The 23,445-nt window shown below is 36.9% G+C and overlaps 2 protein-coding genes across 5 annotated transcripts; both read right to left on the bottom strand.

Annotated features, from left to right (window-relative positions):
• Positions 1–363: 363 nt before the first annotated feature.
• LOC135650834 (ABC transporter F family member 1-like) lies at positions 364–5,102 on the bottom strand. 3 transcript variants are annotated; one of them, XM_065170457.1, is made up of 6 exons: positions 4,914–5,102; positions 4,590–4,854; positions 2,669–2,742; positions 2,373–2,583; positions 2,060–2,294; positions 364–1,728 (listed from the first exon to the last, which is right to left on the bottom strand). In XM_065170457.1, the coding sequence occupies exons 2-6, from the start codon at positions 4,812–4,814 to the stop codon at positions 671–673; spliced, it is 1,803 nt and encodes a 600-aa protein (XP_065026529.1). In that variant the 5' UTR covers positions 4,815–4,854; positions 4,914–5,102; the 3' UTR covers positions 364–670. The 3 variants fall into 3 exon arrangements, with proteins under 3 accessions (XP_065026529.1, XP_065026530.1, XP_065026528.1); XM_065170458.1 differs by having other exon boundaries at positions 4,590–4,840; XM_065170456.1 differs by having other exon boundaries at positions 4,590–4,821.
• A 1,237-nt stretch (positions 5,103–6,339) lies between these two features.
• LOC135651630 (uncharacterized) lies at positions 6,340–21,749 on the bottom strand. 2 transcript variants are annotated; one of them, XM_065171859.1, is made up of 16 exons: positions 21,424–21,749; positions 19,072–19,117; positions 18,826–18,995; positions 18,568–18,685; positions 18,366–18,448; positions 18,183–18,242; positions 16,997–17,242; positions 15,173–15,269; positions 14,796–14,846; positions 14,612–14,692; positions 11,312–11,383; positions 10,055–10,117; positions 8,217–8,363; positions 7,419–7,476; positions 7,216–7,265; positions 6,340–7,085 (listed from the first exon to the last, which is right to left on the bottom strand). In XM_065171859.1, the coding sequence occupies exons 1-16, from the start codon at positions 21,522–21,524 to the stop codon at positions 7,002–7,004; spliced, it is 1,527 nt and encodes a 508-aa protein (XP_065027931.1). In that variant the 5' UTR covers positions 21,525–21,749; the 3' UTR covers positions 6,340–7,001. The 2 variants fall into 2 exon arrangements, 1 of the variants encoding a protein (XP_065027931.1); XR_010501883.1 differs by lacking the exons at positions 6,340–7,085; positions 7,216–7,265; positions 7,419–7,476 and adding an exon at positions 8,884–9,048 and having other exon boundaries at positions 8,232–8,363.
• Positions 21,750–23,445: the final 1,696 nt, after the last annotated feature.

Below are 23,445 nucleotides of genomic sequence, written 5' to 3'. Positions count from 1 at the left end.
ATTTGGCAAGATTAAGGGTTTTTAACTATACTAGTCATTTGCAAGGTGCAATGTAGCGAGCATGGGAGAAGAAGACGACATCACACCACCGAGCGAGTACAGCATCGAGCGCACCACTCGTGTTAGGATCACAGACTCGTCACCGCCACCGACGGAGGCTATCCACTTCCATCTCCTGAGCACCTTCTGCAGCTCTCGGTGCGCAGAACGACTAGGCAACTAGAAAAAAGGGTGTGGCACTCCTTAGGAGTTCAATTTCGAACATATGGACGTAAGTGTTTTTGTTTTTCCATAAAGCACAAATTGTGAATAAAACCAGACTACTATTGTGATATATCACCGATTTAGTTCCAAACAGGAGAATCGAATTCCAACAGAGTAATTCTTCACTAATCATCATCTCGTTCATGTTTAGATCGCAAATGCAACATAGGTGATAGTACAGATAAGACAACAAATAACATAGTGTGCTTGTAACAAAAGGTAATCATCAACCATAGTGTGGAGTACTAGTGCTACCAACATAGTAGAGGCTTCTGCCTAGGAGCCATATAATAATAGCATTCGAAAGGGTAGATCAAAGTGATACGTATCTGTAAAAAATCAACTAAGATGATTAGCGTAGTCATGGAATAAAAATGCTAACCTTTAGCTGCTCTCCTTTCACATATCAATCAGAGAACTCAGACTTGCTCCTCAGATGCTCCTTGAAGTCCATAATGTCACCCTCCCACCTTGTGGCCGCTTGATTCTCGCAGACCCATATCTCCTGGGCCACCTGGTTGATCAATCTGAAGTCATGGCTCACCAAAACCAGACCCCCATCCCACTCGTTCAGTGCTTCCGCCAGGGAATCAATCGTCTCGATATCCAGATGATTCGTGGGCTCATCAAGCAGCAGCAGATGCGGTTGCCTCCAGGCCAGCCAAGCAAAGATCACCCTGCTCCTCTGACCATCTGACAAGTTATTCATCGGCATCACCTGTGCCTTTCCTGACAACCCAAACTTCCCGATCGCAGCCCTCATCTTCTCTTCCTCGTTTCCTGGGTACTCCTTCATCATATACTGGAGCGCCGGCATCTCTAGATCAAGCTTCTCGGCCAGATGCTGATGGAACTGGGCAATCCTGAGATGATTGTGCCGCCTAACCATTCCATCCAAAGGAGCAAGATCACCAGTCATCAGCTTGAGCAATGTGCTCTTCCCAGCACCATTAGGCCCTACCAAGGCTATTCTGGAGTCGAGGTCCACACCAAAATCAAGGTTCTTATAAATGAGGTTATCTGGAGTGTAGCCAAAAGTGACTCCCACAAACTGCAGGACTGGTGGGGGAAGTTTACCAACATCTGTGAAGCGGAATACCAGTACTTTGTCCTTCACCACCTTTTCTGTTAGTCCACCACGCTCCATCTTGGCAAGAGTTTTTTCCTTACTCTGGGCTTGCCGAGCCAGCTTAGCAGAACCATGACCAAACCGAGCAATGTACTCCTTCATCGAAGCAATTTGCTCCTGCTCCCACTTGTACTGCTTCATTTGATTTTCTTCCAGCTCAGACCGAGTCTGGACATACTGGTCATAATTGCCAGTGTAGAATTTTAGCTTCTTGTTCTGCATGTGTATGATGTTGGTACAGACGCCATTAAGAAAATCCTGAGAGTGTGATACCACGACTAGGATACGATCAAACTTTTTCAGAGTCTCTTCTAGCCAGACACATGCTTCCAAGTCTGCACAAGGAAAAACAAGACCAAGCAAACCTTAGCTTCATTTGAATCATGAAAGCAACTCAGACAGCATACGCAAGATGCCACTTGTATTTGTTCCCAAGGACCCATGCTAAAATGAGTTTGCATTTATATATCAAACTTGGCATGGCCCATTAAACTTGTCAAAAGGTGTCCAACATGAATTTTTCTACCAATTTTAAAGTAATAAAACAAAATGTAAAGGCAGAATCGAATGGAATAATGATTAATCTCATCATATTACCAAGTATGGATACAGAACACCGAAAACCATTAATTTGCTGATTAAGAGAATAAGAACTTGATACTTTACCAAGATGATTGGTGGGTTCATCAAGCAAAAGGATAGTTGGATTCATGAACAATGCTCTAGCCAATGCAATCCTCATACGCCACCCACCAGAGAAGTCCCGGGTTTTCTTTGCTTGCATTTGTTTATTAAAACCAAGCCCATACAAAATCTCAGCAGCCCGCTTCTCAGCGGTTGATGCATCCAGTGCTTCCAATCGCTCGTAGATACGATCCAACGCTTCACCACCACCTCCATCCTATAATAAGACAGTCAAAACTTGTCCCAAAAATATCTGATCAATGACAAATATAATAAATTGTGCCCACAGACAAACCTCGCCAGCTAACATTTCAACTTCTTTCTCCAACTTCAATCTTTCTTCATCACAGCTGATCACAGCCTCCAAAGAAGACATGTCTGAAGCTTCAATCTCCCTCGTAAGGTGATATATATCCATGTGGTCAGGAATAGGGAGCTCTCTGCATCCTATTGCTGACAGGAGAGTTGACTTCCCACAGCCATTTAGTCCTAACAAACCATAGCGCCTACATGTAGAACAGATTAGCATGACCAATAAATCAGGGGGTCAAATCTAATTCCAGCATCATAAAGTAGATCAATATACAATACCTGCCATAGTTGAGCTCTAACTCAGAATCCACTATGAGGTCATGCCCATGAAAGGTTAATGATAAGGACTCGATCTGGAAAGGGAACAATTTGCAACCATATCAGAAAGAGAATAATTCAAAGAATATGAAACGGAAACCAAATACATAATGAATAAAAATATTCAAAGCAGCAAATATGTTAATCAGTTTATAACGGGTTCCAAATATTTGCACTCGTTGTCTGTATATCTAGTTCATTAAACATATTTGTTTGTGAGACATAATTGTGTCTTAAATAACCTGAATTGGCTGGTATTTTCATAATTCCATATCGATGTCCGAACTCAAGTATCCAATAATTATTTAAGGCTTTTCAGCAACATGTGGATACTTACATGTTTTCATGAAACAAAATATTGAAAGATTACCAGACAGGTACACAACCAAGACAAATTTCCTAAGATAGCATTGAGAAACTATGACATGGGGAGAGAAGTTGGTGAGAAGTTGGTGACTAAAATGTACAGGAAGTAACGAGCAAAAAAAGAAAAAGAAGTATTGCAATAAAATGGTTGCAGATACAATTTGACCATTTCAAGTACAGAAATTGTAAATCACCAGCTTAGTTTATATGAACCCAGGGAAGCATCTAAATAGTTGTAAATATGTCAGTTGATTGGTTATCAGTGTCCAAGAACAATTACAAAATGGAACACCTCATCAAAACCGTTGCCATCAAGGAGGGCAATGGACCATCTAAAGAGCATTGTTCCTGTTCCTATTGCTTTTGATAGTGACAAATTTTTTTTATGCTTAAGTGGATACTCCTGTCAACTAGATAGAAACATGACAATCATAAACAACAAAGAATTTATCAAACTTCAAGATCTTGGAGTCCAAAAATCTAGTTTATAGTTCGAAGATCCTGGTGTTAAAAAATCGAAAAACAACTTACAATATCTTTAGTTTAAAACTCCAAGATGCTGGTGTTGAATGATAAAAAAACAACTTATAAACTCATTATTTTTATGCTTCAAGATCCTGGTGTTCAATAATCAGGATAAAGCTTAGTTAACTATTGCTCTCTTGTTGTACAATTAATAATTTATCTTTCTTCCTCAAAATTGTTTTGACACAAACAATATATTGGTTAAATATATCTCACTACACTTCATTTCCATCATTTTTCATTAAGGCCACACTTAAGAACTTCAAGAAATTGATACAAGGTCTAACACTAAAGGTCTTTCATAATCGAATAGGTCAATAGTAGGAGAATACAGAATGAAATTCACAATAATTTTTGGATTCTTATAAGAACTTTAGGCTCAAGGGTTCATGGAGACCGGTAAATATAGAAAAGTTCTGTGCTAGCTCACTCTAACAGCAATTTCCGATCCTGAGTTTGTTCTTTGTCTCTTTCACTAAAATATGTCAGAAAGCCAGAGTGTCTAAGCCATGAAGGGCTACAGTGTGTCCCTCAGCAAGATTCAGATACGTTCTTTTCAGTCAGACCTTCCAACAACTTTGCCAACACAAACATTACTGACTATCTATATAGAAAAAGGAATCTCCAACCTAAGAAACAACAGTGAACATCAAAAGAATCCTTCAAAGAAGCATTGCGTTCTGATCAAAATCCAAGCAGCGAACGACATAAAACTATCTAAATACATCCGTTTCCCATGGAGATCATCCGTACGAAAAATCACAGAAACCTGCCTAACTGACATCCAAGAAAATTGAATTTTCATTTTTGGATTCTCGAACATGAGCCTATCTTGAGTTAATAATCCATGATTTATTATCCTTCAGACTCATAGATCATAGTACTAAAATCGCAATTTCAATCTTCAAAATCGGGCCTTACGGCGGATCGCGTATTAGCTTATCGAACACATGCTCTTAAGAACCAAAAGGAGAAAGAGCAGAGAGATCACATGAATATCCCTGGACTGGGGATGCGAGGCGAGGACGCCAGTGCACGTCCGATCCGAGATCTGGAGCGATCCGACTCCATCGGCGACCTTGTCCACCGCAGACCCGTTCGGCACCTTAGATGCTGCCGCCGCCTTGGACGACGCGGCGGCGGACTTCCCTCCCCTCTTCGCTGCCGCCGCGGCTTTCTTGGCGGCCGCCTTCTTCTTGCTCGCGTCCGACACCATCGTCTTGCTGGAATCCCAAGACAGACCTGAGTCCACCAAACTGAACCGAAGGGAGGTGCTACCCACCAAAAACTTCAGAAGAATCGATCTCAAACTTACAGGAAGCCGAGGAAATCCGATCGAATTCGAAAAGATAGATGGATCGGGGGGGCGGCGTGGAGGATCCAAAATTTAGGGTTCCGCACTTACAGATACAAAACACAAAACCTAGACGTTTACCCTTTCTCCTGCAACGGAGGAAAAGTATACAGACCCCGATGAAAGGGTCAGAGAGGGATGAAAGAGAGGGAGAGACGGGACTTTATAGGCAATGCGATCTCGAGTATGAGATCGCATTCGGGTTACAATGCGGTTGCGAATCCACCGTCCACGTTTTGATTTCCAACATCCATGGTTAATTTATTTCCGCATAAATTAAGACAGTTCCGAAAGTTTTCATTGGAATCTATAGGCTAATTATATATTAGCCTAATGTACTTAAGATTTCTTTACTATCTCGATCATTAGATTTAAAAATTTATCCGTAATATTTATCTCCATTTATTCGTAACGTCGACCTTCCATGTATTATTGTCAGCGTCAATACAAATATAAAATGATATCGATGTCGAGCGATTCTTTCGTCGCTTTGTATGTGTATCAACGTCGACGCAGAGACAGAGTGTCGATATTTACGTCATCCTCTTCCTCCTCTCCCTCATCATTTACAACAGTCATTGTGATCCCTAGTGGTGTCGTCATTTATCATCATAAAAAAATGTAACTAGAATGTTAAAATTATTTTTTTATCCATCATTTTCATATCATTTTATTTTTATAACTATAAAAATTCTATCGTACATGTTTTTTATTTCGAACATCGGTTAATTAATTTCCACATAAATTAAGACAGTAGTCGGTTCGGGTGAACTAGCGGTCGAGATTAAAGCGCCAATCTCAACAGTGGTGATCTGGGCCGGAGGCTTTGTTAACTCCACGTGGATGCTGTTTACCGGGTGGTATAACGCAACCGTGTCGGGTCGTCAATTTTGTTTGTATATATATTTAACACAGCCAAATGCACCACGAAACGCACAAATATGGATCAACTTTCTGTTCTGTTTCTTTTAGCCAAATCTACTGTACTCTTGTGGCCAAAGTTGGCGTGTGGCTGAAGGCTTAGGGACGGTTCACGCCTGTCAAAAGTAGGAAGAGATGAGTCAAAGGATGTCTCTTTCATGGTAAGAGGCTTGTACCAAAAAGCTCGATCCTGTGGCAGGTGCTACAAAATGCATCACATCATTTGAGTCATACGTAAATGACTTCGTATACAAGTTACTTCAATACAAGGTAGATATTAGATAGGAAACTGTAATAATACATCCAATGAGTATAACACTAAGGTGTAAAAATATATCTAGTAAGATTTGAAACTTAATTTTCTTTTTTTATAAAAAAATAAATAATAAAGATGAATTCAAACAAAAATCTTCTAATAAACTATCAAAATCTTTACCAACTAAATTGTCTAATATATTCAAAAATATATCATATAATATTTTAGACCCTCAATTTTTAATAAATTAATTTAAGACATCGTAACAAAACGCATTCCATATTTGAGGACAGTCTTTTGAGCTCTTGACAGGAATATACACGTACTACTACAAGGAGTACAACCATAGATCTTGCTCTTAGCATGGATTATCTTCGACTTTGTGTACTACTGCAGGTATCTGAAAAATAAGTTCAAGTACATACAGAGAGCTTACCTGCTCGGATACAAAGCCAAGGATTTGATGCAGTTCTTTGACTCATAAGGGTCTCATCGATCGCACTGTTCCGTAGGTTTTTGACAAACAAATGGCTTTCTGCAGCGTGAAATCAAAGAGGGTAGTTCGAGTCTGATTCCACAAGTCACTTGAGTTTATCTCAATTTTTTGTTTCTTAACCTTCTCCAAGAAAAACGTGGACGTACAGTATTGATCTTGAAAAGTTTCTTAGGTTGTCAATAAATTATTACCAGGAAAGCCTGATGCCTTACTCAGCAGTTTAATTGGTCCTTTACCGAAGAAACTGCTGCTTCAGAAGTGCAAAGAGTGGTTGGGCAGGAACAGAGAGCTTTGAGAATGGCTCCTCCACTCCAACTACAATACAAGGATCAGCTTCGCCTTCCGCCTACCAGCCAAACCTGAATAATTGAATGCATCAGCCACAGTTGACTTCGGAGAAAGCTCCTTCTGGGAAGCTGTTACACAATCTCCCGGCAGCCAATTCAATTCTTGTATTGTCCTGAAGCAAATGTGAAGGTCGGGTATTAACATTGTCATGATCAGATGTCGATCGGTTTGCAAGGCAAATGTATTTAGAGCAATACTGAAGCCATCACTTTTTATCTAGTAATCATGCTTAGATTAGGTACCTTCCCAACAAAACTTATGAGAGACTGGACCCTGGATTTCCGTTGGCATCCTACATTGTGCAACAACAATCAGTAGGAGAAGAATCGTATTCAAGATTTGAAAGCTGCTTAAGCCATCCAGATGTTAAGACACTGCTAATCAGTAGTTAGTTCTCTTTTAAAATTCTTAACATTGATGTATATGTAGAAGCTGATAGTCTCACCTATATAAACATCTGGGAATTCAAGGCATAACTTTGATATTGTTTGAGCAATTTCAACCTGCAAACAACAAGACAAGAAACAAGGATATTAATAGCTTGTCAGTTTTCAAGATTAAAAAGTAATGAAAAAATCCAGTATACATTTAGAGAACACTCACCAGGTCAGGTTCTACAGAAATTCTATTAACAAAAATTGTTGATGAGGTAATTTGCCAAGTTTGAAAATAAGAATTCACACAATTGATGAACCCAAAAATAACTTTACTAATATAGAAATCATCTACTGTATTTCCAGTAATGGATGTCAATGCCATCCATGTGCTGGTTGGGAAAAGTACCTGGATTGGTCAACACAGAATGTGTCGGCACATTACTGGCACGCCCCAGTACCAGTACATCATGCTGGACTGACACGTAGAGGGGCTTTAAGCGAGAGTATATCATAGATTACACATGTTACATGATGGAACAGAGATAATTCACTTCCTAACTCAAGATGGTATGCCTCATAAACCTCATTTGTTTTCGAGCCAGCTTTGGCACGCAATGAGAACTTTACGATATATAGATGCATGTATACATGTACATTTGCAATTATACAAATTTATTAACGAAAAAAAGGATATTAAGTTTAGGAGTTCACAATCCTTTTAAACATTCTGATCTGATTAATAAGAAGCTTAAGTTGCAACGTATAGCAGTGATGATACTCTATTGCATGTGTAGCAAAAATAAGAACTTACTTTTGTTTTAAGCAGTGCATTTATCAAATTACTAAAGCTGAAATATGATACATACATCAGAAAGCATGCTACTAAGATGCTTTGACACGAATGGCGCCAACTGCACTAATGGGGTATTAGGTAATTCAAGAAGACAATCCCATTGAGTTTCCAGTTCAAAAACATTTGTTGCAGCAAGAATAATCACATTTTGACATTTGATCTGCAATAGAAGAAAATGAACACATGCTCAGGCAAAGAAAACTGCTTAACAAGCAGAAGATAACTTTAAAATAGTTAGATGCAAACACAAATATTCATACTGCTATGCCAAATAAAAAAAAGATATATGCATTTGAACAGTAGTACACATACAAGTTACTTATGGCACAGTGGGAATAAAGGAACTATCATCAATGATGTGCTACAACAAATTATGCTAGAAAACTTACAACCAATAAGCAATCAGATGAAGCCTGATAGAGTAGCATAGAGTAGAACAAATAGCAGTTTTACAAACAACATCATAGCTAATGTGGAGTTGAAGAGCACTTTCTACAGAAACACAATAGAATGCAGCAAACTTATACCAAAATAAGATTGAATAACACAATTAAATTGTAGAAACATATCTTGATTGGAAGAAGAAAAGGGCTAGCTCAGCTTGGTGGCTTTAATGCTGGTTAATCAAGAGATTCGCATGTATAACGAGAGATTTTCTTTCCCTTAATACTAAGGCATACCTGGATATATTACTGGACCTTCCAATTTACAGGTTACAAGCAATTCCTTTGTCAAGACTTGAAGAGGATTCCATTGGGCTCTGACCCAATCGCATACTGAAATTTCATTCATAAACTTTGCAGGAGGATGGAATTTATCATCATTGCGATAGTTTCTGTGATAATCTGCATATAAGTAAATTGTCTTCGCTTCATACTGGTAATCAATAGACCTAACAACCTTGTTCTTCTATAGGAATTCTCACATCTAACTGTCATACTTGTTAAAAGGTATAGAAATGTAAAAGAACAAGAGACGAGGAAATTGGAAGAAGAAATTCATGAAGAAGAGCCTGTTGAAGGGTACAAAAATAAGAAAAAGAAAGTAAGGACAAGAAGGAAAAAGGAAGTTTATAAAATATATTACCAGTAAACATTTATGGGAATAGAAAGTACATTGTTTCTCTTGTGCAATGTGCATCTTGATGATTTCTAATGATCCACCAAACAATCATAAAATATCTAGTAAATACTGGAATAGCCCTCAAATTATGTGCAGTTTCATCAAATCTCTGCATATTGTATTCCATATGATGGGGTACCGAATGGCCCATAAGGAGAATTAATTGGAAAAGAAATTCAGAGTTCCAACCGTGGAATTCAAACAATATTAAGGAAAGAGATCATTTTTGTCACCTTCACCTGCTGGTTTGCATTAGAAAGAGCTTATAATATTTTTAAGCAAAAAATTCTCATTCTTTTGTTTATTTTGGTATTCGTCTTTTGTAACCTATTCAGGATGAACAATGTTATAGGATATTTTCTCGGAGGACTCTAGACAGCTCCAAGCACACCATAATCAACTTGTACACCTTGTAATTCAGTTGCTCCTCCCCTTCTAATCACTTTCAGTTTCTACATTCTCATTTTCTCCTTTCAAACATCACCTCATGCAGAGGGCTTCATACTTGTTTATATCCATTCTTTAATGGTAAAAAAAGGGTGAGGTCTTACTTATCCCTCTTTGCAAAGACAATACCGATTAAAATGTCAAGATAGATATATATTTGTAAACAGGTGTGAAGCTCATTTTCCATGTCAGTAAATGCAAGCTAGATTTCTGGAATTAATGTCAAACATAAATGTACGAGATAATTATCAACCAGCACAATTTATATGAAGATAGACGTACCAATGGCAGAGGCAGCTTTTCATGTTGCAGCAACTCAGTTATGCCTTCAGGCAATAGAGCCATCTGGAAAAGGATGATAAAGTAAAGTTGACTGTTTTTTGGCAACAAATACTAATTAGCTAAACATCTAACATTATTTATCCAAACACTGACTGGAAGATCCATAAATGGAAAGATAAATTTACAAGCACCAAGTCAAGTACATGTGAGTAAAACTAGATCATCCATTGGAACTACAACACATTAAGCATGAAGAATGACAGGAAACCTGAGTATGGCATTAGTGGTAGAAATCCTTCTCTAAAGATTACGAACAAATCTCTAGCAGAAGAATTGTTATCTTGTCATGCAAACACTCTAATCGCTATTCAAAAGAAAATAATTTTTCCCTTGTATTTACTATTTACATTTCAACAGTGCAGATTGTGCAGTCAAGAATTACTAGTCAAATAAATGACTTAAGATTTAATTTAAGAGAATTCAATAGACAAATTTTTTTTCTTAGATGTACTTGAAGAGCAACAGAAAGCATATTTACTGACAATAACATCCATGCAAAATGTAAGAAATTAGGATTGTTCTCCATGTTTTACCATCATGAATGTAATAGGTGGTCATGAAATCATGTTGATAGTCAAATCAAAATGTGAGGGAAAACTTACAGGGAACTCTTACACATACAATAAAGGTGTACAGACACCATTAATTTTGCTTTCAGTTTATGTGGTAAATGAAGTATCATGCCTTACACATCCTTTCCAAGTAGTGATTATAAACTAATACATTCTTTTCCCCAGAACACTCCTGTCGCAATTTCCAGCAAAATTAGGCACCATGTACGAGTACTGCTAGGTAAAACAAGATCGAGTATTAACAATTCTAAGACAATTAACATAAAACAATACACTGTTTCTATGAGTCAACATATGACCAATGTAAGTTTGACATTGGCAGAAGAAGCTTTCCTTTAAATTGAAAAAAATAACATAACTTAAACCCTCATCTGAGACATCAAAATCTTCCAAGGCACCATGTGCCAATTGAGAGCTCAACCAAAAGAAGTCTCTCAGTAAGAACAATGTCTAAATAAGTCCAGCATACCAGACTTGAGCAAACACCTCTACCAAATAACATGCAATAAAATTTTGTTAATGTATAATTGTAAATAACCTCACATAAATATATTTAAATGTAATAACTAATAGCAGAAGTGATGAGACAAAAAAAAGGCCAGATGCTCAAGTATTTATGCATCACCTCGTTTCGGTCACCAGTGCAGTGCTTTCCTATAAGATGCCTAAGATACTCCTCAAACTCTTCATCAGGAGCCTGACAACCAAAATAAAGATGAAAAATGTTTGCGTAAGAGCTATATGTAAACAACTGTCTCCTCAAGCAGACTGTCTCATTAAACAGAACTATCAAATTATACTACAAAATTAATAAGAATTATAATGCAGATTAAAAGGAATGAGGACTTTCAACACTACCATAAATCAGTAGTGTGAAATTTTTGCACAATATACAGTTATGCTAGGCCATAACCTCCCTACAAGTTATGATCGCAGATCACAGAGGTGCAAATTGAATCTACAACACTTAAAAAAGATTGAAATTCTAAATGATTTTACAAAATATAGATTTACCTAACTACATCAAATCCATTTCTCAACCTAATGATGAAATATAAGTTGATCTCTGACTAACCACTATGAGCATGTGGTGAAGAAATGAAAGCATGCAGAAGCAGACGAGTAATTGAACATGGTTGATTCATTTAAGTTGCCAGTTTTTTCGGAGATCAGATTAAAGAAGAGCATAGTTCTTGAAAACCTATAAGCTGAATAAGAAGAAAAAATAGTTTTGTTGAATTGTATAAATTGAAATGTTAGCTGGTAGGATATGTACCAATTTAACTGGGAAAAGCTCATTGTGGCATCTTAATGACCAAACAAATGCATCGGTCCATTTTGAAGAACAAGCTAAGGAGGATTGCTACTCTGGGAAGTTAAGTACACCCCAGTCTAAATACAAATAAAAATGAGAAATTACATGCAGTGACCTGGGGATCAACAGGACTCAATCAATGAACGAAGCTTTAGATGATCAGCAAGATCAACAGCCTAGTTTAAGGCAGATCAACACAACAGATCAAGCAGGGCAAATTATTTTGCTGCAAAAAAAATACTGGTGAGAGAATAGGCAACCTCCCACAAAAAAGCATCAGAGCTTAAAATTTCCAGTTTTGGCATGCATTGGCACTGAAAGTTATTTTCTACAGCCAATTCCTCTGTAAAAGTATTGCCCAAAATTTGTGAGTACAACACAACGCTTAAGAAGACTATAGTAGAGACCCAGTGATATACAGATGGCTCTCTAAGGAGCATGAATCAAAATCATTGTTCGCCAGTGATACCAACCATCAATACTACTGGTAGAATATTGGTATGGGTGGTATATTGACACTTGATTTCAGAAGATGACCAGAGAGACTATAAAGTATAAAGTGGAGGGAGAGGAGGCAGCAGAGGAATAAGAAGCAAAGGCGCAGGAGAAAGAAGTGGCGGCAACACAAAAGGGAGGGGGAGATGGTGATGACAAGGCAGCAATGAAGAGGCAGGCGTGATAGCCACATGGCAGTGAGGAGGAGATGAGGCGGTTAGGCAGCAGCAGGGAGGTGGGAACGACAATGTGACAACGAAGAAGAGAAGATGGCAGCAAGGCAGCAGGGAGGAGGTGGTGATGGCGACAAGGCAGCAAGGAGGTGACGGCAATGGTGATGCAACAAGAAAGAGATGGAGGGAAGAGGGACGAGAGAGACTGAGAGAAAGAACAAAGAGATAAGAGAAAAAGGGACAATTGTGATAGCTATCAGAAACTTAAAAAAAGGATAACACAGTATGGATAAATGGATAATATATTAATCCTTGCTGAGAAGTGGCCAAACTTGACCTCGTATTAGCCAATGCATGAGTTTTGAGAGTAACTGAAACTCTGGAATCACAGATAATGAGATGGAATACTGATTTGACATGGTATGGACATGCCATGATGGGAAACCTAAAAGAAATAGGACAAGATGCAGCTTTAATATAGCAAACTAAAAGATACCCTTTACATTTGGTGTATTATATGTCTAGCATCATACATGTGCAGGTTAACAACGAATGTGATGTGATCATGACATAGTAACAACTATGAGCTCCACTGACATTAATTAAGAAAGAGTTCTTATTCAACAACATGCTACTACTATGTATAAAAAAGTGAAACGAAAAGTTTATCATGAAAGAAGACTCATTATTATTCTAATGTCCTCAATGGAAAAATAGCAACTTCAAATTCAAATATCCATCTCCACCATTAAAATTCAGCAGAGTATATAACAATAGTACTCCCTGTACTATAGTGCTGATTTCAAATTGGTTTATACACTTCAATTTGTCTCAATCAAGTCCCAAAATTTTATTGGTCATTGTAAATTGTCTCAGTTTTCATTAAGGATTCTTGATGGAAGGCTAATGTGTAGGCCTAGTTTGCCTGAAAAAGCAGGAAAATTCTAACCAAAGATCTTCTTACTTTGTCTAGGATTTTTTTTTTATACACTATCCTCTTCATTCTCATGATTACTTCTCCTCTTTTCATGTTTTCCTCCTTCCCACTTCCTAGAAATTGACATAAAATGTTTTGATTTGACTGATCCATAGTTTATGTTTCGGACACAGATGACTGCACTACAGATCAGCACTTCACCAATTCCTCTTGACAGAAACTAATGGTAGGACTTGATTGCAATGGATATTTAAGTTTAGGGACTCAATTGAAACACCTTGAAGTTTGGGCACTAATTTGAAATTGGACCTATCATTCAGGAATTATCTGTGTAATTTACCCAAGACACATAAACAATGTCCTTACAAGATGAATCTAAGAAGAATTACCAAGAACCCCAAAACTATCCAATTTTTTAATAATTATTTGGAATATCTGATACTTCCTCAAGTAAAACAAATATATAGAAAAAGTATGTGATGAATATCGGTCCTAAAACATGTTAAAAAAGTATGACAAGCATTTTTAAGTAACGATTATTTGTAATTGAAAACTAATCAACTGCAGCAGATCACAATCTGTTATCTCTAGCAAGTATTTAAATATAGAACCACCAAAAGCATTTATCTTCTATTTCCACCTTCCAATCCTTTTTATCTATAATTCTCCTTATCCTATAAATGCCACAGCTAATTATAAAACTCTACAACATGGTGATGGAGAAAAGTATAAAGATGGTAGTACAATTTTATTGAAGCAATGCACCATAATTTTCACATATTCCATTCAGTAAGCTGCAAATTTTATCATAATAAAAGGGTAAATGATGTGTCAATGACTCAATAGTATTGGCATCCAATTAATTAGATAAAACTCTATTCTTTTTGTGAAAGAGAACAAATAAAGTACTGCGATGGCAGGACTTTTCAAAAGGCAGTGCAGCACTATATAGTTTAAGTTTAGACTACACAATATTGGTTCACAGACAAATTCCCATCAACTGACCAGCCGAACTCCAAAAGCTTTTGCAACACCTGCTAATGAAACATCAGACTGCATAGGGCCAAATCCTCCAAACAAGAACACCTGCAAAAAACAAGTTCATTGATCAATTCTACATAGACTTGGTGCTGAAAAAAAAACCTAGAAAAATTAATTACTAAGAGAGCTGAAGGTCACTGAAACAAACCAGGTTGTTTGTAAACTTCCGTCGTTCAACTTCTTCAGCCACAGAATCAATCTGCATCAACAGAAATACCAAAATTGCCTCTTATAAAATTATTTTTATGCCAACATTCAAAAATAAGAATAAAAGAGAGGAACCACTTCAATATTTGTCATGGGATTATTTATCTGACCTAAAACTATTCCAAACTGCTTTTTTTTAATAAAATCGTGCGTAAAAACAGCAGACAACATTTGTTACTCAGATGACCAAATAATTGAGAAGTTGAACATTTACAAGAGCTAGGAAGAGAATCATGTTGTCTACATAATTTTGAAATTGAGACATACAGCATGAATTTATGAGAGCTAACAAATATCGTAATAGATAAGTTGCCTCACTTCATTCTGGACAACTGCCACATGAGTTACTTGCCAACCAATGCCATAGAGCTTTTTGCACAATGCTGCACTTAGTTTGTCCTCAGCAGTGGCAAACCTAAAAACAAATGTGCACCAACATAGTATCTCTTTAATATATAGAACAGAACTGCCAAAAGGTTCACTTCAGATGATTATATGCTAAATGTTGTAGAAAAATAAACAAGTAAAACATAATTATATATGAAAGCGATTATGTTTGGATATGTAGGTGCAAAAAAGTGTTCAGGTCTTGCCCTACACCAACAACTCTCCATTACCACCCTAGCCCTCTCTACATCACAATCTTCCAAATTCATCAGTTGATCTAACACCTATCCTTGATACGACCCGTCTAACCTACCCATTTGCTAACAATGTATCACAGTCTTTCATTCTTTTTCCTCTTTTCATACCATCAGTTCCCACTGGATGCTGCCAAAATCCACAACAAAACACCAGTTCAAGACAAAGAGCACTACATTGACTTCTACATGTCAAGCAATGAGATTATTGTAAGGAAGCAACATCCACCCACAATAAATTGATTATGGGCCACATAGGTAAACAAATAGGGTAATGGTTAAGCACTTAGTAGAGTTAAATGAATTTGAGTCAGTTCAGTTTGTAAATTATCTGTCCCTGAGTAAGTGAAGAAAAACTTAGTTCATGGTAGTCTCTATTTTAAGGATCAAGCAACTATTGAGATCATAACTTGATTGATAAGGTTATCCAATTTACAGAGTTCTAGAAAATCAGCCATCCTCAAGATATAAACATGATTTTCGCAAAAATTTAATTAAGAAAGAATAACTGATGGCCTCCCTTACTCTGGTTCTCCTGTGTCTATTTTCCTTCACCATATAATGATATGGATCTGCATGTATATGGGCCATGGAAGAGTGATGTTAAATGTAGCTTACAGAATCAAGGTAGATAACTAGAAACGCTTCAGGCTAGAGACAACAGATAAATTCCATAGGGCATTTTATAACACCCCATTCTTTGATCCTAACAATAAACAAATATCCCCAGCATCTGCGAGCAATGTCAGCAAGTGATGAACATAAAAACATAAAAACCACTACGGGAAAAGGAAGGCAATTGTAATTTTCATGTCATCTCTATCAACTATCTTCTGTTTGAGCTACAGTTCAAGCAAACTCTAGCATCAAAATCAGTGGTATAAGCCCCACGATACTTGAGTTTTGGCTTCATAAACAGCTTAAAATATTTAGGTTGTGCTCTAAGTCAAAAGGAGGGACAATCTCTATCATCCTTAGCTTGAGCTACATTCAAGTTGCAAAATTCTGCTGATTCTTACTTTGAATATTCATACACTACCAGTCATCCATCTCAACATCCTCAACTACGTTAATTTTCTGAATGTATTGTTTTCTAACAGTTCAAAATCTATTGTCTTATTGGTCTCCTGCAAGATTTTAAAAGGGCATCTTGTGGATACAAAGAACATGAAAAATATGTCTCCAAATCAGGAAAAACTTCACAATTTGCTTGAGGACATTTTCATAAATAATGTGAAGAAGTTGTTCCACTTGCAGGGAATTCTGAAGGGCATTGTCACTAGAGGAAAGTAATAATTACCAAGTTAAGATAACTCAAAGGGTCAAACTCAGTCAAGCAAAAGATGATTTTGATTGTCATAAAAAACATCAATAATTTGGGAAAGCATGGTAATAAAAGGACTTGTACAGAAAAATATCCAAAATATCTACTAGATTCTTTTTTTCAGAAAATCAGCAGTATTTGAAAACCTTTTAGTATGATAAACATGAGATGACTTACAGAATCTCATCACCTACAACAACAATTGATGCCGTGAAGAAACCACTTGACGTAACACTGATCACACCATTATTCGGAGAAGTACTACTACATTTCAGATGCATCTTCTTTGTTCTCCCAGCCCTTTCTAGCCTTCCATCCGAAAGCATATATGCAGGTTTAAAAGTCCCTTTAGCATTTAAAGAATCAGCAATGCTCAACAATGCATTTGGAACTGTGTCATATATGCTCCCAATGGAAGTATATCTAAACAAAAGTAATATTGTGTGTCAGTGACTCAGTATGATAACAGAGTTAATCAAATGATAGAAAAAGATCAGACAAAGCAATGCTGCTATCATGCTAAGTCATTGTTAATCTATTGAGCAAAAGTAGAACTGCAGATACCAAATCTGATCATAGTTAATTACCTGGAGTGTGGAATGTTCTAGCTCATGGCAAAAAAATGCAAGTATGGAGTATGCCACTTAGCTTGCCTTGTGAAACATGGGTTAAGCTAGCTGATTAATTATTTTGCATAATGGCATAACTTAAAGCACAACTTTTACTTAGTACATTAGATAAGATATTTTTTACTTAAGACAAACAAATTGGTAGGAAAGACCTGAAACCTATGAATTCTGATATTACTGTTTGTGTATTGTTTGAAAGATCAATCTATAAAACCAAAGGACGTCAAGAAGATTGGATTCTTAGTTTCAGCAAACAATCCAGTATTCCAATGACCATGAAACTGATCTTTCTGAAGATCACAAACCACTACATGTTGTCCAGACTCCAGACCATTCAAATAAGTGGGAAATTATAATTTAGAATTTATTAGTGACATATATATGTTGTGGAAGGTGATTACAAAAAGATGTTCAAAGCCTGTTTGCTAAAACCTTGAGAAATATGGCAAAAATATGAGCATAATCATTTGCATCAAAAGATGAGATGGCAGACAATGTTATTGATCTTGAGAAGCCGAGGAACAAGTCACATTAGACAAAAAGAAGGTTACAATATGTCAAAGGAACATGCACCAGAAAAAGAAAAAGAAAAGGATTATACAACATCAATGAGTTGGAGCTTTAATGGAACTCATGTACAGGACTATGAATGGGGAAAAAAAAATCTGTAGATTTATAACATAATGATACAATGCCAGAAAGCAAATGACAATATCAAACAATTTGCAGCTTACCCTTGATCATAAAGACTGCAGTACTGAACTTTGCAGGTTAAGATGAAGGCCCACACATCTCTGCCAGCGGCATATATAAAAAAAAGGAAAATTAAATGAGTGTTTTTACTACTTCTTTGATATCAATTAGAAATGCCGTCAAAATTCAAATTACAGAAATAACTGGTTTAACTCAAGAAGAACCTGTAAGACCAGTCCAAGATAGGATTCACCCTCATAAAAGGGGGCCATCCAATTGAACTAGGGGAGAACTGCTCTTGACCAACCTGTGGGTACAAATTACTAACTTAGAATGATTATAAGTCTCATCTGCATTGTGGATTGATAGAATCATGGTAGTAAATATAAATCATGGTTTATTTGACATTATTATGGAAAGATATACCGCATTAGGATCACCAATTCTGGTTCCAAGGAAAATAGCTTTGGTAGGTTTTTCCTTCAGCAGAGCCTCTAAGCCAGACTTAAAATCTGAGTGAATAGTTTCCAGTTGCAAACCACAACTATGCAAAGAAAAGAATGGCAAAAATCATAACTGAAGTTACAGTCTTGGACAAAAGTCATGCTTAAAAAAATTGTCACCTTAAAACAGTAAAACAATATGTTACATAACAAAAATCAAGGCAAGGAACAGCATGCTTACACAGTGGCAGTTTCATAAGTAAATGAATTAATCTCAGGGAAAGCACAAGGGCTCTCAAAATAGATGGTCCGAATAGGACAGTTTAGCACACTATCTGACAGGCTCCCATTTGAACATTCAGGTTTCCCTTTATGCAAATAATAGCCAGCTCGCAGTAAATGCAGCAAAACCTGCAACAGAAATACAATTGGGACCAGTGCTAAAATATATTTTAGACATAACAAAGATGTGTGTGAAAATATTTACAGTGGAGTCCTTTCCCCCATTAAAGCTGAAAGCTACCTGCTCAAACCTGTTAAGATGCAATTTTTAAGCAACTGTCAGTGCACTTGGATTTCTCTCTAAGTTGTACAACTGGCATAATTGTTTAGAAACATGCTTCAGATGGCTTACCAATATCTCTCTTTCAAATTTAAAGATAAAGAAGGTGGCTCACCAAATCCTTTCCATATCTAAAGATATGGAAGGTGTTTTCTCTCTCTAGCAACTTCACTGTCTGACATTTATCCATGGATAGTCATTTCATCAAATTTTCTGGAAGTTTTTAATTAGGTATGTTTCTATGTTTCTATTCATTGGTTCAAATAACATTGATCTAATGTACTTTAAGCTACTTCCAAGCAAAATAAACAATCTTCTGTCACAAAGTGACGCAAGTCTTCTCAACCCCTTCATAGTCAAATTACGAAAGGAGAGGGATGGTCTTGCTATCTCACAAAGTCCTCACGGAAATAGATTTAGGTTCCTTGTTTTACTATTTTTGGTTTTATTTTCCTAGTTAGCTTAGGTTAATATTTCGGGGAGTGTCTAAACACCAATTATGAGTTTATTTGGTGTTGAAGAGTCCTGCTATGATTAAAGTACATGTTAGGCAAGCTGTTTAGTTATTAGTACGACTGAAGTACAGTTTAGTCAAGTGTTTTAGCTATCCATAGCTATATTGGAGAGCCTTGGAGAACTCTTTAATGGGTTTTCGGTGAGTCACAAGATTGTAAAAAACAAAAAACTTTCTCCTGCAATACCTTTAAGTAGTTTATAAATACCATATTATAGAGTAGTTGTAAGCCCTTGGGAAATGGTTAACTAGTTATGTTCTTTACACAAAACTACATTATATCAGTTGTAAGATTTCTCTTTTTGTGCTCTCATTCATCCCTGAAGGGCATTTTCTTCTCATCAAACTGGAAAAGGCCCCGATAAGTGGGTCATATCTTGTCATTTAAGTATTAAAGCAAGTGATGATTTTCCAGCATTATCCATGTTCTTCTACAATGACATCTCCACAGCCAAGATAGCTATAATTAATACCATCATCAACAAGATGGATGAAAAATTAGGAAATGTTATAGACAACATGTTTTCGACTTTAATTAAAGAATTCATTGTAAAACTTGTGGCCATGATTAATAAGACAAGAAGGCTGCTCTAATACAACAAGATGTGGTGGAATTTTAACCCCTACAATAATACATTATTTTCAGTGTAGCATGAAGGTTGCAGAGCCCACATATCAGTCCAGATAACTCACATAAGCATACTGAAAAGTTCAGCCTATAGGAATCACACAGCCAATTTCGTATTAGCAGTTGCTCATCCTTTCCCAAGCCATCCCGTAATCAACTACTGAAATGTCCTCATCAACTCTGCTTGCCTAATTTGACCATTAAATCAATTACCTTGGCACTGACATTTGACAATCAAGAGAAACAAAATCCCACGAAACAAGTTCAGAAGACCAATTTTGTTGGTGACTGATCTAATTTTTAAGAAACAGTGCTTGAATTCTAAAGATCGACAGGGCAGGATTCATCTTTTATGATGACATCATCCCTCAGCATGTGAAGAAGAAAAAGAAGATGAGAAAGATGATTTAATCTAGTGACATGGTCCGACCCTTCACCTTAATTGTAAGATAAATGTCAAGAGCAGAGAATTGCTATGGAGCAATTGGAGCTGACTTGCACTGGTCATAAGAGTATCTATTGTGCACGTCTTAATATGGCTTCAGTATCAGTTGAGAAATTTGTGTAGTTATCAGGAGTTGTATTGAAGAGTTCAAAAGGTTTGTTTTGGTGGGTTTTTGAGGAGCGAGGAGATTACCACAAAAAAAAAAGCATTCCTTGTTAAGGCCTCTTAGTAGGAGGTATTGTGTCTATATGAATGGTCGAGCACATATCTTCTTTATGCAACAACAGCAAGCCGTAATGCCCCAACAACAATGTAGGGGTCAATGTACGAACTCGGATCATATCTAAATGTCGTTTATGCAATAGAATATTTACTTTTAACTTGTTGAATCTTGTTTCCTACTCACCAATTCATCGGTAGGAGGCCATGACAGTAACCTTGCACTCATCCAGAATCAAGACCACAACAAGTAATAGAACTTCTCCGACAGAAACCGAACATCGAGTCGAGGAAAAACCTAGGTTCGTAATGCTTCAGAGGAATCAATCACGGAATTGGGAGAAGAAATTGACCACATCAAAAACTCACAGAAAACCCCCACCAAAGAACGTCCGAACGCAAATCCCACCCGACGAAAAAAGCAACGAAGAAGAAGCCGAGAGGGGGGGAGGGTGGGAGCACGAATCTCACTCGTAGAGAGCGAAAGCCCTCTGGATCACATAGACGGCGTTCCGGTACTTGGTCTGCAGCCTCCGATCGCTGCCCTCCCTCACGGCGCGATCGATCTCCATAGCGATGCGACGAAGGAAGAGGCTGTTTCTTCTGGACCAGGGAATGGGCTCTACGGATACGATCCCACGAGTGTGGCGCCTAGTAGTGTCCAAGGAAGTTGGGCAAGAGAGAGAGGGCTAGTGGTTGAGTGGTCTGCGCTCGCTTGCGTACCTGAGGGGTTGCCGCCGAGCGAGCGAGGAAGATTCCTCGATCCACTGCCATTTCCCCGAGCATATGCCGAGACGACCAAGATGTGACACTAATAACATGCCTTCCCACAAAAAGCCAGAAAACCTTAATAATAATTGTAATAATAATAATAATATATATATATATAATGAGTTAAATTAGTTTGTAAAATGTGATTTCACGGTGTCAAATCTATTGTGCTAGTGATTTGGGGGTGGGGAAGAATGAACCTTGCAATTTGTGGATGGGCCAGGCCCATTTATCAATACATGTATACAAACATAATACATGTATTGATACATGTATACAACTATAAAAGCCCCTTGTTATATTCCAAACAATTATTTTCGACACTGATAAATAGACAAACATAAAATAAAATCTTAATTGATTTTGAATCGACATCCCAATCAAGTTATCCGATTTCTATTACTATACATAATACAAGCTTTCTTGGAAAAGATGTATATATATATATATATATATATATATATATCATCGTCATCATCAACATCTATAACTTATTTTTTTATGCTTATAGCACAGAAAAAAAAATCATGAGACACTCACTAATTAACTGTATCCGTCGTCGCATAAGTGGGGTTTGTAGTAATCATGAACATGCTTTTGGGCACAGCAAGAGATTGAACTTTGACAAGGAGGCATTGGTTTAGCAGAAAGATGAGATTGTTGGATGGATCCCATGGACTCTCATAAATGCGGATGACTAATAATTGGGAACTAAGCATCATTGCATCTGAGGGCATTAGTACTTGACAAGGTTCCATAGTGGTAATCATATTATTAAATTATTTATCGATATCATTAAAATAATAATAAATCGGTAGATGAGATATGGTTCATTAATTTATATTATTAGTTCATGGTTGACATACTATATATATATATATATATATATATATATATATATATATATATATATATATATATATATATATATATATATATATATATATATATATATATAGAATAAAAATTATTAAATAAGATATATATGGTTTATATTTAACCATGTTATCAATAAAGCGCCAAGTAGGACACGATTACACGGGGACTACATAGGTAGATGACATGGTGTCGATGAAAATAGGTCTCACAAGATCATAATATGTAATATTGACGATGAAGTTAATTTAATAAAATTATTTTTTCGAATCCGGTTAGGGAAAAATATTATTGATGTCCTTGTCAGTACGATGTGACCCTGATCCATGTGCATGTAGCTGTTTGAGATGGAAAATACCTTCTCTCGTGTTGTCACTTGAACAAAGACCAAAATCGAGATATGCTTCTCGAGCCGATCCCTTCGACGCTCAAGTTAGTCCTAAGGTTTATTTCTTTATGTCTAAGTTCCTATATAAAGTTGAAGGTATATTTTTATACTTCAGATATGGAATATTCCATAATGATTTGGTATGGGAGGTGATTTATAACCGACTCAAGTTGTCCCTTGGACTCTTGGTAATATTCCTATGAATATTATGTAAGAGAGGCAATTTGTAATTGACTTGAACTACCCTAGACTTATGAGAATATTCTTATGAATATTCTGTAGAGGGAGTAGTTAGTAACTGACCCGAGTTACCTCTTGTACTCTTATCTACGCGGGTAAGAGGGTGTTAGGTCGTTTGAGTCATTTCTCCCATGGGCCCTACATGGCAATTGCATGGCGAGCAAGGGTCGATAGACTATATATTCCCTGGTTGTAATCATGATGGAAACGATAATACT

This window comes from Musa acuminata, chromosome BXJ3-10 (assembly GCF_036884655.1).
Source record: "Musa acuminata AAA Group cultivar baxijiao chromosome BXJ3-10, Cavendish_Baxijiao_AAA, whole genome shotgun sequence".
Taxonomy (NCBI): Eukaryota; Viridiplantae; Streptophyta; class Magnoliopsida; order Zingiberales; family Musaceae; genus Musa; species Musa acuminata.
Note: the sequence above shows the minus strand (reverse complement) of the source record. Positions and strands in the feature narration are given on the sequence as shown.

What these genes read in the sequence shown, in the direction of transcription:
- LOC135650834 (XM_065170457.1), bottom strand. Translation starts at nt 4,814, where the DNA reads ATGGTGTCGGACGCGAGCAAGAAGAAGGCGGCCGCCAAGAAAGCCGCG. An exon ending in CCCAGTCCAGGGATATTCAT is followed by an intron (nt 2,743 to 4,589) that starts GTGATCTCTCTG and finishes TTCCCTTTCCAG; the next exon opens with ATCGAGTCCTTATCATTAAC. An exon ending in TTGAAATGTTAGCTGGCGAG is followed by an intron (nt 2,295 to 2,372) that starts GTTTGTCTGTGG and finishes GTCTTATTATAG; the next exon opens with GATGGAGGTGGTGGTGAAGC.
- LOC135651630 (XM_065171859.1), bottom strand. Translation starts at nt 21,524, where the DNA reads ATGGAGATCGATCGCGCCGTGAGGGAGGGCAGCGATCGGAGGCTGCAG. An exon ending in AAGCTTTTGGAGTTCGGCTG is followed by an intron (nt 11,384 to 14,611) that starts GTCAGTTGATGG and finishes TTTGGTTGTCAG; the next exon opens with GCTCCTGATGAAGAGTTTGA. An exon ending in TCATAAGTTTTGTTGGGAAG is followed by an intron (nt 7,086 to 7,215) that starts GTACCTAATCTA and finishes CATTTGCTTCAG; the next exon opens with GACAATACAAGAATTGAATT.